This window comes from Mobula hypostoma, chromosome 7, assembly GCF_963921235.1.
Source record: "Mobula hypostoma chromosome 7, sMobHyp1.1, whole genome shotgun sequence".
NCBI classification, from domain to species: Eukaryota; Metazoa; Chordata; class Chondrichthyes; order Myliobatiformes; family Myliobatidae; genus Mobula; species Mobula hypostoma.
This window is the reverse complement of record NC_086103.1, coordinates 138,562,880-138,576,596: the sequence shown is the minus strand read 5'-3', so window position 1 is coordinate 138,576,596 and position 13,717 is coordinate 138,562,880. Positions and strand designations below refer to the sequence as shown.

Here is a 13,717-nt window from a genome sequence, read left to right as displayed (position 1 = left end):
CTTTCAAAAAGAATATTTATCTGCTTTACTATTTGCGGAGGATTATATGATGTGTAAAATTGATTTTTTTTAGGTTAGTATTTTAATTGCAAAGCAATTGCAATGATATGAAATTGAAGTAATGAAAGTGATCCAAATGGAAAGATTTGCTAATGATGAATATTTATATATTTTCTCCGCTCCATATAGTCTGTGGAAGTATTCCAGGAGAAGCTACAAGCTGCCGAGGAAATTGCAGTATCGAACTATCCAAAGTGTTCTGAAAGGAGTCGGAGAGGGTCTTGGGAAAAAGCAAGGAACTGGACTTCTGATCAGACTGATAAGAAAAAATATGATTCTGGGAGAGGACAAAATGGAGACAAAGACAGACATGAGGAACGTGAGAGCGCTATTGAGAGAGAGAAACCAGTAGGAAATTTCCAGGATGAACTTAAATGGAAAAGGGATAAAGAAAGACAAGAAACTGCCAATCGATGTAAAGATAAAAAATCCAATGAAAGAGAGGTGGAAATGGAGCATGCTGAAGATAAAGATAGAGAATGCAGAATCCAAGAAGAAAAACGTAAGGAGAAAGTGCAACGAAGTACTGGTGCCAAAAATTTAGGAAGTGATCATTTTCATGACAGAGGGAAAGATAAATCCTTTCCCTTAAATGATTTAAAATCTAAGTTTTTGAAGCCTGAAGATTCTGGAAGTGGTAGGGGCAGTTGGGGTATCAACTTTCCAAGATGTTCTAATCAATTGTCAGATTCACAGCCTTCTCAAAGTCGCAGTTTTCAAAAACCAGATGATGGTAGTGATGATAAATCCGTGTGGAGCAGATCTAATAGTGGGGAAAGCCCATCGCAACAACTTACATCACTACCACACCAGAGAAGTGTTGCTACACTTAAAGAAATGCCAAATGCTGCTGACGAATGGACAGAGACCAAGCCCAGGGAAAACACCATGCAAGCAGAAGGTGCCCAGTGCCAACGCAAGTCAAGTTCTAGGTATGTGTACTTTAATAAACGAGGAAGCTTCAAAGCAGTTTTATTGTTTCATAGTGACATTACTTGAAGTCATAAAACAATACAACACAGATGCAGTCCCTTCGACCCATCTAATCTGTGCCAAACTATTTTTCTGCCCAGTCCCATCGACCTGCACCTGAACCATAGTCTTCCATACCCCTCTCAACCACTATGTATCCAAATTTCTCATAAATGTTGAAATCGACCCCATATCCACCACTAGCACTGGCAGCTCATTCCACACTCTCGTTACCCTCTGAGTGAAGAAGTTCCCCCTGCTGTTCCCCTTAAACATTTCACCTTTCACCCTAAACCTATGAGTTCTAGTTCTAGTATCTCTCAACCTCAGTGGAAAAAGCCTGCTTACATTTACCCTATCTATACCACTCATTATTTTGCATACCTCTATCAAATCTCCCCTAATTCTTCTAAGCTCTAGGGAATAAAGTCTTAAGTTAGTCAACCTTTCCGTATAACTCAGGTCATCACAAGACCACAAGGGAGAGGAGCAGAATTAGACCATTTGGCCCTTTGAGTCTGCTCTGCCATTTCATCAAGGCTGATTCAATTTTCCTTTCAGTCCCAAACTCCTGCCTTCTCCCTGTATCCCCTCATGCCTTGACCAATCAAGAATCTAGTCATCAAGTCCTGGTAACATCCTTGTAGATTTTTTCTGCAATCTTTCAATCTTATTGGCATCTTTCCTGTAAGTAGGTGACCAAAACTGCACACAGTACTCCAAATTAGGTCTTACCTACATCTTATACAACTTCAACATAACATTCCAACTCCTGTACCCGGTACTTTGATTTATGAAGGCCAATGTGCTAAAAGCTTTCTTTACAATTCTAGTTACCTGTGGAAGGAATTATGGATATGCATTCCCACATTCCCTACTGCTCACTCTGTAAACGCTGCTCTGGTTTGTCCTCCCAGAGTGCAATGCCTCCTACTTGTCTGCATTAAATTCCATCTGTAATTTTTCTGTCGTTTTTCCTGGTGGTACAGAGCCCACTGCAAGCTTTGATAGTCTTCCTTGATATTCACTACACCCCCAGTCTTGGTGACTTTGGTAAATTTGCTGATGCGGTTTACTATATTATCATACAGATCGTTGATTTGGATGACAAACGACAATAGACCAAGCACCAATCCCTGCAGCACACCACTTGTCACAGGCCTCCAGTCAGAGAGGCAACCCTCTACTGTTAGCCTCTGACTTCTCTCACAAGGTCAATGTCTAATCCAATTTACAACCTCATCTTGAATGCCCAGCGACTAAACCTTCTTGATCAACCTCCCTTGTGGGACCTTGTCTAATTCCTTGATAAAGTCCATGTAGACACCATCCACTGCCTTGCCTTCATCAACTTTCCTGGTAACTTCCTCAAAAAAACTCCATAAGATTGGTTAGACACCATCTACCATACGCAAAGCCATGTTGACTATCTCTGATAGTCTCTGTCTATCCAAATACTTGTATATCTGATCCCTTAGAATACCTTCCAATAACCTTCCCAGTACTGATGTCAGGCTTACCAGCCTATAATTTCCTTGTTTACCCTGGTTTATTCTTAAAGCTTTTCTTAAACAACACAATGACATGAACTATTCTCCAATCCTCTGGCACCTCATCTGTGGCTAAGGCCACTGCAATATGTTTGCTAGGGTCACTGCAATTTTTAGCCTCCCACAGGGTCTGAGTGAACACTTTGTCAGGCCCTGAGAATTTATCCACCCTAATTTTCCTCAAGACAGCAAGCACCTCCTCCTCTGTAATCTGTCTATTGTTCATGACCTCAACTGCTGCTTTGACTCATTCTATAGACCCTGTGTTTGTCTCCCAAGTAAATATAGATGCAAAAAATCTATTTAAGATCTCCCCCATCTCTTTCGACTCCATGCATAGGTAACCACTTAGAGGACCTATTCTGTCCCTTGCTATCCTTTTGCTCTTAATATATCTAGAAGCCCTTGAGATTGTCCTTCACCTTGTCTGCTAGATCAACCTCATTCCTTCTTTTAGCCCTCCTGATTTCCTTCTTAAGGGTTCTCTTCCATTTCTTATATTCCTCAAGTACTTCATTTGATTCTTCCTGCCTAAACTGCTTTGTACCTCTTTCTTTTTCCTTAATCAGGGCCTCAATATCTCTTGATAGCCAAAGCTCCCTAAACCTGGTATCCTTGCCTTTTATTCTGACTGAAACATAGAACTCTGTACTATTCAAATTTTACTTTTGAAGGGCTCCCATTTACCTAGTACATCTTTACCAGAAAACAACCTGTCCCAATCCACACTTGCCAGGTCCTTTCTGATACCATCAGAATTGGCCTTTCCAAAATTCAGAATCTCAACCCAAAGGCTAGACCTATCTGTTTCCATAATTATCTAGAAACTAATGGCATTATAATCACTAGATGCAAAGTGTTCCCTTGTACAAACTTCAGTCACCTGCCCTGCTTCATTCCCAAATAGGAGATCTGGTATTGCACTCTGTCCAGATGGGACCTCCATGTACTGATTAAGGAAACTTCCCGGAACACATTTAACAAACTCTATCCCATTCAGCCCTTTTACAGTATAGGAGTCCCAGTCAACACATGGAAAGTTCAGATCAAATCACCTACTGCAACATTATGTTTATTGCAACAGTCTGCAATCTCTCTGGAAATTTGCTGCTCTAAATCCCATGGTCTGTTGGGTGGTCTTATAATATAATCCCATTAACGTGGTCATCCCTTTCTGATTTCTTAGTTCCACCCATATAGCCATAGTAAACGAGGTCTCCTGTCTATCCTGTTGGAGCACTGACACGACATTTTCCTTGACTAGTAATGCCCTTTAATACCTTCCCCTCTACTATGTCTAAAACAACAGAACCCTGGAATATTGAGCTGCCAGTGTTGCCTTTCTTGCAGTCAAGTCTCACTAATAACTACAATGTCATAATTCCGCATGCTGATCCTTGCCCTAAGTTCCTCTGCTTTTCCCTACAATGCTCCTTGCATTTAAATATACACAACTCAGAACATTAGTCTTAGCATGCTCAATCTTTCTATATGTAGACTTGTATATGTATATGTAGACAATATCTTTCTCACTACCATTCCACAATCAGCTCTGGCACTGTAATTCCCATCCCCTTGCAATTCTAGTTTAAACTCCCCCTGTGCAGCACTAGCAAACCTTCCTGCAAGCATATTAGTCCCCCTCCAGTTCAGATGTGAGTTGTCCCTTCTGTCCCACCTTCCCTGAAAGAGAGCTCAGTGATACAAAAATCTGAAGCTCTGCCTCCTGCTCCATTTCCTCAGTCACGAATTAAACCTTGACCTTCCTATTTCTAGCCTTACTAGCTTGTGGCACGGGTAGCAATCCTGAGATCACAGCCCTGGAAGTTCTGTCTTTTAACTTAGCATCTAACTCCCTGAACACATTTTGCAAGACCTCATCACCCTTCCTACCCATGTCATTGGTACCGACATGGACCACCGTCTCTGGTTGCTGACTCTCCCACTTATGAATGCTGTGGATTTGATCAGAGGTGACCCTGACCGTGACACCTGGGAGGCAACATACCATCTGGGAATCTTGTTCTCATCCGCAAAACCTCCTGTCTGTTTCCCTAACCATTGAATCCCCTATCACTACAGCTCATCTCTTCTCCCCACTTCCCTTCTGAGCCACAGAGCAAGACTCAGTGCCAGAGACCTGCCAGCTGTGGCTTTCCTCTGTTAGGTTATTCTCCCCCCCAACAGTATCCAAAGCAGTATACCTGTTGCCGAGGGGAATGGCCACAGGGATATTCTGCTTGGGCTGCCTATCCCCTTTCACCCTGTTGATGGTTACCCAGTTACCTGTGTTCTGCACCTTGGGTGTAACTACCTCCCCTGTTGATCAAACCCCCAGCCTACTGAATGATCTGGAGTTAATCCAGTTTGAAAGAAGCTGCAACTGGATGCACTTCTTGTAGTTGTTGTTGATGGGGACACCGGAGGTCTTTCTGCAAGCAAAGAACGCCACTATTCTGCCTGGCATCCCCACTACTCTAACTGTACAATTGGAAAGAAAGAAATTTTAAGTGAAAAATCTGCCTGCAGCCTCCGCCTTTTTTCGCCAAAGTCTCGATGAGCTGAAGTCTGAATTCCCCTACTCACACAATGGCCCCTCCACTTAAATCCAATTTCTCTAACTTTTCATTGGGCCCTGCCAAGTGCCTAATAATGCAGAATCCAGCATCTTGTTGGGAACTGTGGTACGTAGAATGTCCTGACTGACCCCACTTCTTTTGAACTTTCTTTCCACTACACAATCCAACATTTGTTCGGGAACTGTGGTGTGCAGAATGTCCCAACTGGCCCTGCCTGCTTCTTTTGAACTCTCTCTCCTGCTAGGCAATTCTCTGTCCTCTTGGGAACTGTGGCATGCATGCCTTATGATATGCCAGGATGATTTCTAGTGACTATAGAATTGGTTTAGAACTTTGTTCACTTTCATGTACTCTTCTAATAATATAAAGTTGCTGGTAATAATTTAAAGTTGGGAGGGATGTGTTGCAGAAATCACTTCAACTCGAGTATTTTTAATACTCTGAAATGTGAATCATGATGTCTTTCCACTTCTATCATTCATGTAAACTTTGCTATTTGAATCCTTCACATCAGTGGCTCAGGTAGTGACGTTCTCCAGTGATTAGTTTGCTCTAAAGAGAATCTCCCTGGACTCAGTAGACAAAATGACCTTGTTCTATAAACGTTATTCAATGTCTGCTTTAAAGCATATCCTTGATAAATGTTCATGTTTGGATGTTCTTCCTAAAACGAGCTTTGGTGTTTATTTAGGCATTGAATGGTCTGGATGAGGATTCAGTGATGGGATAAGGTGGACACAATATCTATAATGGATTTGATGACAATTTGGCAGTAAGATTATTGGCTCAGCACAGAGTCAAGGATATGTTTTAAAGCATAGGCATTGAATACAGTTTATAGAACAAGGTCATTTTGTCTACTGAATCCAGGGAGATTTTCTTTTGTGAGTGTCTTTGTGTTGTATTCAGGACATAGAGTAAGCTGAGATCGATGATTGAGCAGTGATACATTTGAAAACAGTAACAACAGTATAAAGTGAAATTGTAATGGGGCAACTAGAAGTACAAGAAGTAGTACTCGGAGAAAGGAAGAATGCTGGTGCAGTTCTCCTGAGTGTTAAAGTAACTCGGTTTCTGCTTAATCATATGGGAATTGATTTCGTAGAGGAGCATGCTGTTATAACAAAAGGTTTAGGTTTTGAAAGGTACATTTAATGTTAGAGAAATGTATACAATATACATTCTGAAATTCTTTTTCTTCGCAAGCCTCCATGAAAACAGAGGGGTGCTCCAAAGAATGAATGATAGTTAAATGTTAGAAACCCAAAGACCCCCCTCTCCTCCAGCTTCCCATGCACAAGCAGTAGTAAGGCAATGACCCCCCCCCCTCCGAATCAGGAAGAAAACACTGGCGCCCCCCAATGAGCACTCAAGCATGCGGCAAAGCATCAATAAAGACATAGACCGGTACTGGGCCACAAAGCATGTGCTACCGGGCCACGAGGAAACGATGTGAGTCAACTGCACCTTTCCTCATTCCCTGTCACGCCCACTGTTGAACTTGAATGCATGTGAGGTCATTACCCACACGAAGACATCAGTCGGTCATTAACCTACAACTTCTCGATGAGAAACAAACGTCGCTTGAGAGTTTCTTTGGAAGAGATGGTAGGGGACATAAAAGGCCTAATGATGATGATAATGCAGAGACAGCTGAGGCCAAGACTGCAAAAAAAAAAGAAAGCTTCCTTCAACAGAAAATACGACGAGTCGTACATAAAATATGGCTTTATTACGACTGGTGACTCGCATGCTCCAGGCCCCTGTGTGTGTGATATGTGGAGACAAGCTGTCTAATGAGGCAATGAAGCCCTTAAAACTGCTTTGGCACCTTGAGTCCAAGCACCCTGCACTTAAAGACAAACCCGTTGAGTTTTTTGAGCGGAAAAAACGTGAGCAAGCGGAACAGAAGCAAGTGCTGAGAGCCACCACATCCACAAATGCTGCTGCTCTGAGAGCGTCGTACTTAGTCGCTAGCCGTATTGCTAAGGCTAAGAGCCTTTCACTAGGAAGAGGCACAGTCAACGTTTCGGGCCGAGACCCTTCGTCAGGGTTTCGGCCCGAAACGTCAACTGTACCTCTTCCCAGAGGTGTTGCCTGGCCTGCTGCATTCACCAGCAACTTTGATGTGTGTTGCTTGAGTTTCCAGCATCTGCAGAATGCCTCGTGGAAGCCTTTCACTGTTGGTGAAGAATTGATTCTGCCTGCTGCCAAGGACATGTGCCGTTAACTGTTGGAAGAAGCTGCAGCTAACAAGATGGCACAGGTTTCTCTTTCAGCTACCACAGTTTCAAGGAGAATCGATGACATAGTGGAGGACATTGAAGCACAGCTGTTGGAATGGCTTAACGAGTCTGGTTTCACTACCCGAGTCAAAGAGGTTGCTCCTGAATGCCAGACTACACACTGCGTCACACACAGGGAAATGCTGGCTAGCCGAAAAATGTCACCTGATCTTAACAGCGTATTGAGTGACGTTGTTGAAGTTATCAATCACACCAAAGCTAAAGCCCTTAACTCACGTCTGTTTGAGCAGTTTTGTGAGGAAATGGATGCAGAGCACAAACACCATCTCTTACACACTGGAGGCAGGTGGCTATCAAGGGGGAGAGTCCTGGCTGGGGTTTTTGAGTTAAGAGAGCAGCTACAGAGATTTCTTTCAGGAAAAAAAGTCACCACTGGCAGCACACTGGATGAGGAGTGGATAGCAAAACTCGCTTATCTGTGTGACATCTTCAACCTGCTCAATGAACTCAATTTGTCACTTCAGGGGAGAATGACAACTGTCTTCAAGTTGGCAGATAAAGTGTCTACTTTCACAGCCAAACTGGAACTGTGGGGACAGCGAGTGGACAGGGGCATATTTGACATATTCCCAACATTAGCTGGGTATTTGGGAGAGACTGAGGCTCACAGCTGGTGCGCGAACACCTAGCTTCGCTATCGACAGAATTCGAGTGTTACTTCCCAAGACATGCAAAGGAATGGGTCCATGACCCATTTGTGAATGACCCTGGTGAATCATCCATGCCAGCATGGGAAGAAGATCAACTCCTCGAGCTTGCAAATGACAGTGGGCTGAAAAGTATATTTGACATAACATCTCTGCCGGCATTCTGGATCAAAGTCAAGGGTGAATATCCTGAGATAGCCATGAAAGCACTGAAAATGTTGCTTCCATTTCCAACATCATATCTCTGTGAAGCGGAGTTTTCTGTAATGAATGCATTGAAAACTAAATTGCAGAATAGACTGGACATAAGGAACCCCCTTATGACTTATAATTGACTTATCACTATATTCATGTGAGGAAAATATGCGCTGTGTTTAATATTAAATTTGTTAGATAAACCCTTTTAGAAACAAAATTAAGTGTATTAGCCACTGATAAGTGACTTATAGTTGACTTATCACCTATATTCCGGTTGTGATTAACCTCCCCCCCCCCCCCCACCACCGGTCGACCGGTCCACAAGAATATTATCAATATTAAACTAGTCCGCGGTGCAGAAAAGTTTGGGGACCCCTGCCAAAGACTACTCGTTCACCTGGTAATTTGACATACCCCAGGCTCTCTCTCTCTCCCTAATAAAGGAAAAAGAGGTGCCCCGCTTCACAGCTAGAGGAGAAATATCAAAAAAAATCAAAAGGCCCCGAGAACGTGTCCCATTCCCGCAAAGAACCAAAGTCAGAGTGTAAAAAGGGAAAAAAAATATATCAAAGATAAACATAGAGCTGTTTCTGAAGTTGCAAGCAAATGAGTCGCTGTTTAGTGCCATCATAACTTTGCTCCACTCCTCCTTAACATCATTATAAGAAGATACTAGATAATAATTACCTTGTATCATCTTATAATGATGTTAAGGAGGCCATTCTGCTCACTAGATTCATGTTGACTTCTGGTAGATAAATTTAATTGGGACAAATCCAATGTGAAGTTTTGCATCTCACATGACCTTCAACTCCTTTTCTTAATATCGTTTATGTATACAATAGGGATCAAGACATTTGGAGACTAGGCTCTTCTGCATAAGTATTAATATTCACACTTAAAGGTATCAGCTGGTATGTATACACCAGTTTGCATGAAGGTGTGTATGTGGACTCAGGTGTATTAACATTTGCCCACAGCTTTCATCCTTCTTTTTCAATCACTAGTTCCTGAGTCTAGTCACACTGAACCCCAGTTGTGGTCCACTGGCGACAGTCATAGACCCATCTGTGCATTTGTTGAAGCACTTGTAATTCTGTACCATTACGCTGCCATGTAGCTGACTTACATTCCTGATGTTGATTATGGTGCTGGCAACATACGACAATACTTGCAGGCAGCTCACAAAACTACAAGATACTCTGCAGCAATATGCACAAAATGCTGGAAGAACTCAGCAGGCCAGACAGCAACTATGGAAATAAATAAATAGTCGGCTTTTTGGGCCAAGGCGCTTCTTCAGTCCGAAAGGAGGGTCTCAGTCCAAAATGTCGACTGTTTATTAATTTCCATAGATGTTACCTGACCTGCTGAGTTCCTCCAGCATTTTGTGTATGTGTGTTGCTTTGGATTTCCAACATCTGCAGACTTTATCATTAATAGTCAATACTCTACTAGATACACTTCTGAACTATGATCACTACAATCCACAGCCTGTAATGTCCCTTTAGAAAATGTACTATTGAAACGTCTAAATCAGTGGTTCTCAACCTTTTTCTGCTCGTGGCCCGCTTGTGACTTTTGTTTACCTCAGTGGCCCCTGATCTTCATAGTATCCGTTAGTTGCTGAAGTTTTTTTCTGGTCAACTGTACTAATTATTCTAATATAGAGACAATATTTATGTTTTAACAGGTTATAGGTATTATTATACATTAAATATCTGTATAGGGTGACTTATTTATAATGTAACTAAAACTATGTGTTACTTTGTGTATTTAGCGAGATCCTTGCAACTGAAGCAAACTAGTGAGTTTTAAATATATGGTTGCATCTTGGGTAAACATAATTGAAGATCTATCTCTTTTCACAACATCAAAAAGGTTATGAGCTTGAAACTTGACTAAAACCACATTCAACTAGATAAGAGGTGGGAAATCTAATTAAAAACAACTTTGCTTTCTCCCAGAGCTGTGGAAATTTATTTTGAATATCACTAGTTATCCACAAATTTTGCTTGAGCTGTTATTTCTCTCTGCAGCTCATTAAGTCATTCTTGCAATGTGTCAATATCATACACATTCAGCCTAAATGGATCCACCACCCAATCTGAACATGCATGTCCAGCAGGTCTCTGAACCAAAATTCCCCCATATCAGTGTGTAGTTGTTTCAAATGATCGAGATGTACAATCAGGTCATTGTCTAGCGATTCAATTTTAAGAGTGGCCAGTAAAAATTGCATAAATTCACGAAGTCCAATATTATTGCTGAAAAATTTGTTTTCCAGGGAAAGCAGTAATGCCTGATCATACCACCAGACCTCTGAATGCATTAGTAGCCATTCAAAATCTTCTTTGTTTTCCTCACAAAGTTGTTGATAAAGACGATCTTGAAGTGTATTTGTTTTAATTAAGTTGACCGTCATTATTACAGCAGCAAGGATGTCGTGCAAATGTCCTCCCAATTATTTTGCAACCAGATGCTGGCAGATGACACAGTGTACAAAAAATGTCAGGTACAGCATTTTTTTAAACGAGCAATGAATCCTCTGTATCTTCCTACCACAAGATATAGGAGCAGAGTTAGGCCATTAGACCCATCGCATCTGCTCTGCCATTTCAGCATGGCTGATCCAATTTTCCTCTCGGTCTCAATTTGCTGCCTTCTCCCTGTATCCCTTCATGTTCTGACCAATCCAAGAATCGGTCAACCTCTGCCTCAAATATACATAAAGACTTGGCCTCCACAGCTGCCTGTGGCAAAGAATTCTACAGATTAACCATTCTCTGGATAAAGAAATTCCAACTCATTTCCATTCTAAAAGGATGCCCTTCCATTCTGAGGCTGTGTCCTCTGGTCTCCCACTACAGGAAACATCCTCTCCACATCCACACGATCAAGGCTTTTCACCATTTGATGGGTTTCAATGAGGTCATCCTTCATTCTTCTGAATTCTAGTGAATACAGGCCCAGAGCCATCAAATGCTCTTCATATGACAAGCCATTCAAACCTGGAATCATTTTTGTGAACCTCCTTTGAACGCTCTCCAGTTTCAGCACATCCTTTCTGAGATGGGGGGTCCAAACCTGCTCACAATACAAGTGAGGCCTCGCCAGTGATTTATGAAGTTTCAACATTACATCCTTACTTTTATACTCTAGTCCTCTTGAAATGAATGCTAACATTGCATTTGCCTTCCTCTGTGCAGACTCAACTTACAAACTAACCTTTAGGGAATCCTGCACAAGGATCTTGTGCCTCAGTTTTTTTTTGTAATTTTTCTTCATTTAGAAAGTAGACAACCCTTTCATTTCTTCTACCAAAGTGCATGACCACACATTTCTTGACAGTGTATTCCATATGCTACTTCTTTGCCCATTCTACTAATCTAAGTTCTTCTGTAGCCTCTCTACTTTCTCAAACCTTTCTGCCTCTCCACCTATCTTCATTTCATCTGCACACTTTGTAACAAAGCCATCAATTCCATCATCATTGACATATAACATAAAAAGAATCCCAGCACAGACCCCTGTGAAACACCACTAGTCACCGGCAGCCAACCAGAAAAGGCTCCCTTCATTCCTGCTCTTTGTCTCCTGCCAACCAGCTACTGCTTTATCCAAGATAGATTTTTTCTTGTAATACCATGGACTCGTAGCTTGTTAAGCAGCCTCGTGTGGCACCTATCAAGGGCCATCTGGAAATCCAAGTACATGTCAACCAATTCTCCTTTGTCTATTTTGATTGTTATTGTTTCAAAGAATTCCAACAGATTTGCTAGGCAAGATTTTTCATTGAGGAAACCATACTGACTATGGTCTATTTTATCTCATGCCTCCAAGTATCCTGAGACCTCATCCTTAATAATCAACTTTGACATCTTCCCAACCACTGAGGTCAGAACTCTGAGGTGTACACCATCTGGTCCAGGTGACTTATCTATCTTCAGACCTTCCAGTTTCTCAAGAACTTTCTGTTTAGTAATGGTAACTTCACACACTTCATGCCCCCGACACCTGGAACTTCCACCATACTGCTAGTGCCTTCCACTGTGAAGACTGATGCATCAAAGCAGTGCCATCAGTTGCTCAAGTCATTGTATTTTCCAGCAGAATATTGCTTTCCTGGAAATAGCTCTTGACTTCAAAAATATTTTCACATTTGGTATCTGTCTTAAGCTTTTGGGCAAAAGGCCTTTCCTCACTGGCCTGATCATCATTCAAAAACCTCTAACATATGTCATCAGAAGGGCTTCATTACGTAATGTGCTTTCATCGATTTGCAGGTGTGCAACTAGTTGTATTTCCACATCATCTAACATTTAATCAGTACACCTCGAAACTGTTAAGTTACTCAAGGGAATAGCTTCAGTAGTTTCAAATGCGCTCTGATTCATAACAGTAGAAATTACAACAGAAACTGCAGGCAGAATCGATGATTCGCCTTTATTATGTGGCTTGCCAGGTTTTGTACTTGGGTTTGAAATTTGATAGGATGCAGATAAACTTCTGTTTATCTTAGCTGCTTTTTCACTAAACATTTAGTCGGCCTTGATTGAAAATTATCACACAGTTTTTTGAAGCAATCCAGTGTCGCCTCTTATCTTGTCCTTATATGCTGTCTCTGAATTCTTACTCAGTTTACAGGACTGCATGCTTTCATTTCAACAAGTCGCCATAGTGGCATCATTTTGTCCCGTGGGATGGAATAAAACCATGGGCAAGGTACTCAATGGAATATTGCCTACACTTTTTCTTCACCGCAGGAGTCATGGTAATATAATATAAAAAAGTTAAAAAAAAACAAAAAAATATATACACACACACGCACTCACACAGTGCCAATAAAAAGTGTTCACCCCCCCCACAAAGTTTTCATATTTTATTATTTTACAACATTGAATCACAGTGCATTTCATTTCATTTTTCATTTGACACTGATCAACAGACAAGACAATTTCACGTCAAAGTTAAGACAGATCTCTACAAAGTGATCTAAATTAATTACAAATATAAAGCACAAAATATTTGATCGCATAAGTATTCACGCCCTTCAAGTCATTATTTAGTAATGCAGCTTTGGCAGCAATTACAGCCTTGAGTCTGTGTGTATCGGTCTCTATCAGATTTGCACATCTGGACACTGCCATTTTTCTCTATTTTTCTTTACAAAACTGCTTAAGCTCTGTCAGATTGCATGGTAGTCATGAGTGAACAGCCCTTTTCATGTCCAGCTGCAAATTCTCAGTTGGATTGAGGTCTGGACTCTGACATAGCCACTCCAGGACATTAACTTTGTTCTTTTATTAACTTTGTTCTTTTGTTCTTTGTTCTTTTAAGCCATTCCTGTGTAGTTTTGGCTTTACGCTTGGGGTCATTGGAAAACAAATCTTCTCCGAAGTCGC

The 13,717-nt window shown here is 41.5% G+C and overlaps 1 protein-coding gene across 1 annotated transcript in view; it reads left to right on the top strand.

The window, feature by feature from the left end:
• The window catches only part of cwf19l2 (CWF19 like cell cycle control factor 2), a 114,498-nt gene that overhangs the window by 44,327 nt on the left and 56,454 nt on the right, over window positions 1–13,717 (top strand). Inside the window, exon 8 of the mRNA XM_063054104.1 lies at window positions 190–992. Within this exon, the coding sequence (XP_062910174.1) occupies window positions 190–992 (803 nt within the window). The remainder of the gene's footprint in view (window positions 1–189; window positions 993–13,717) is intronic.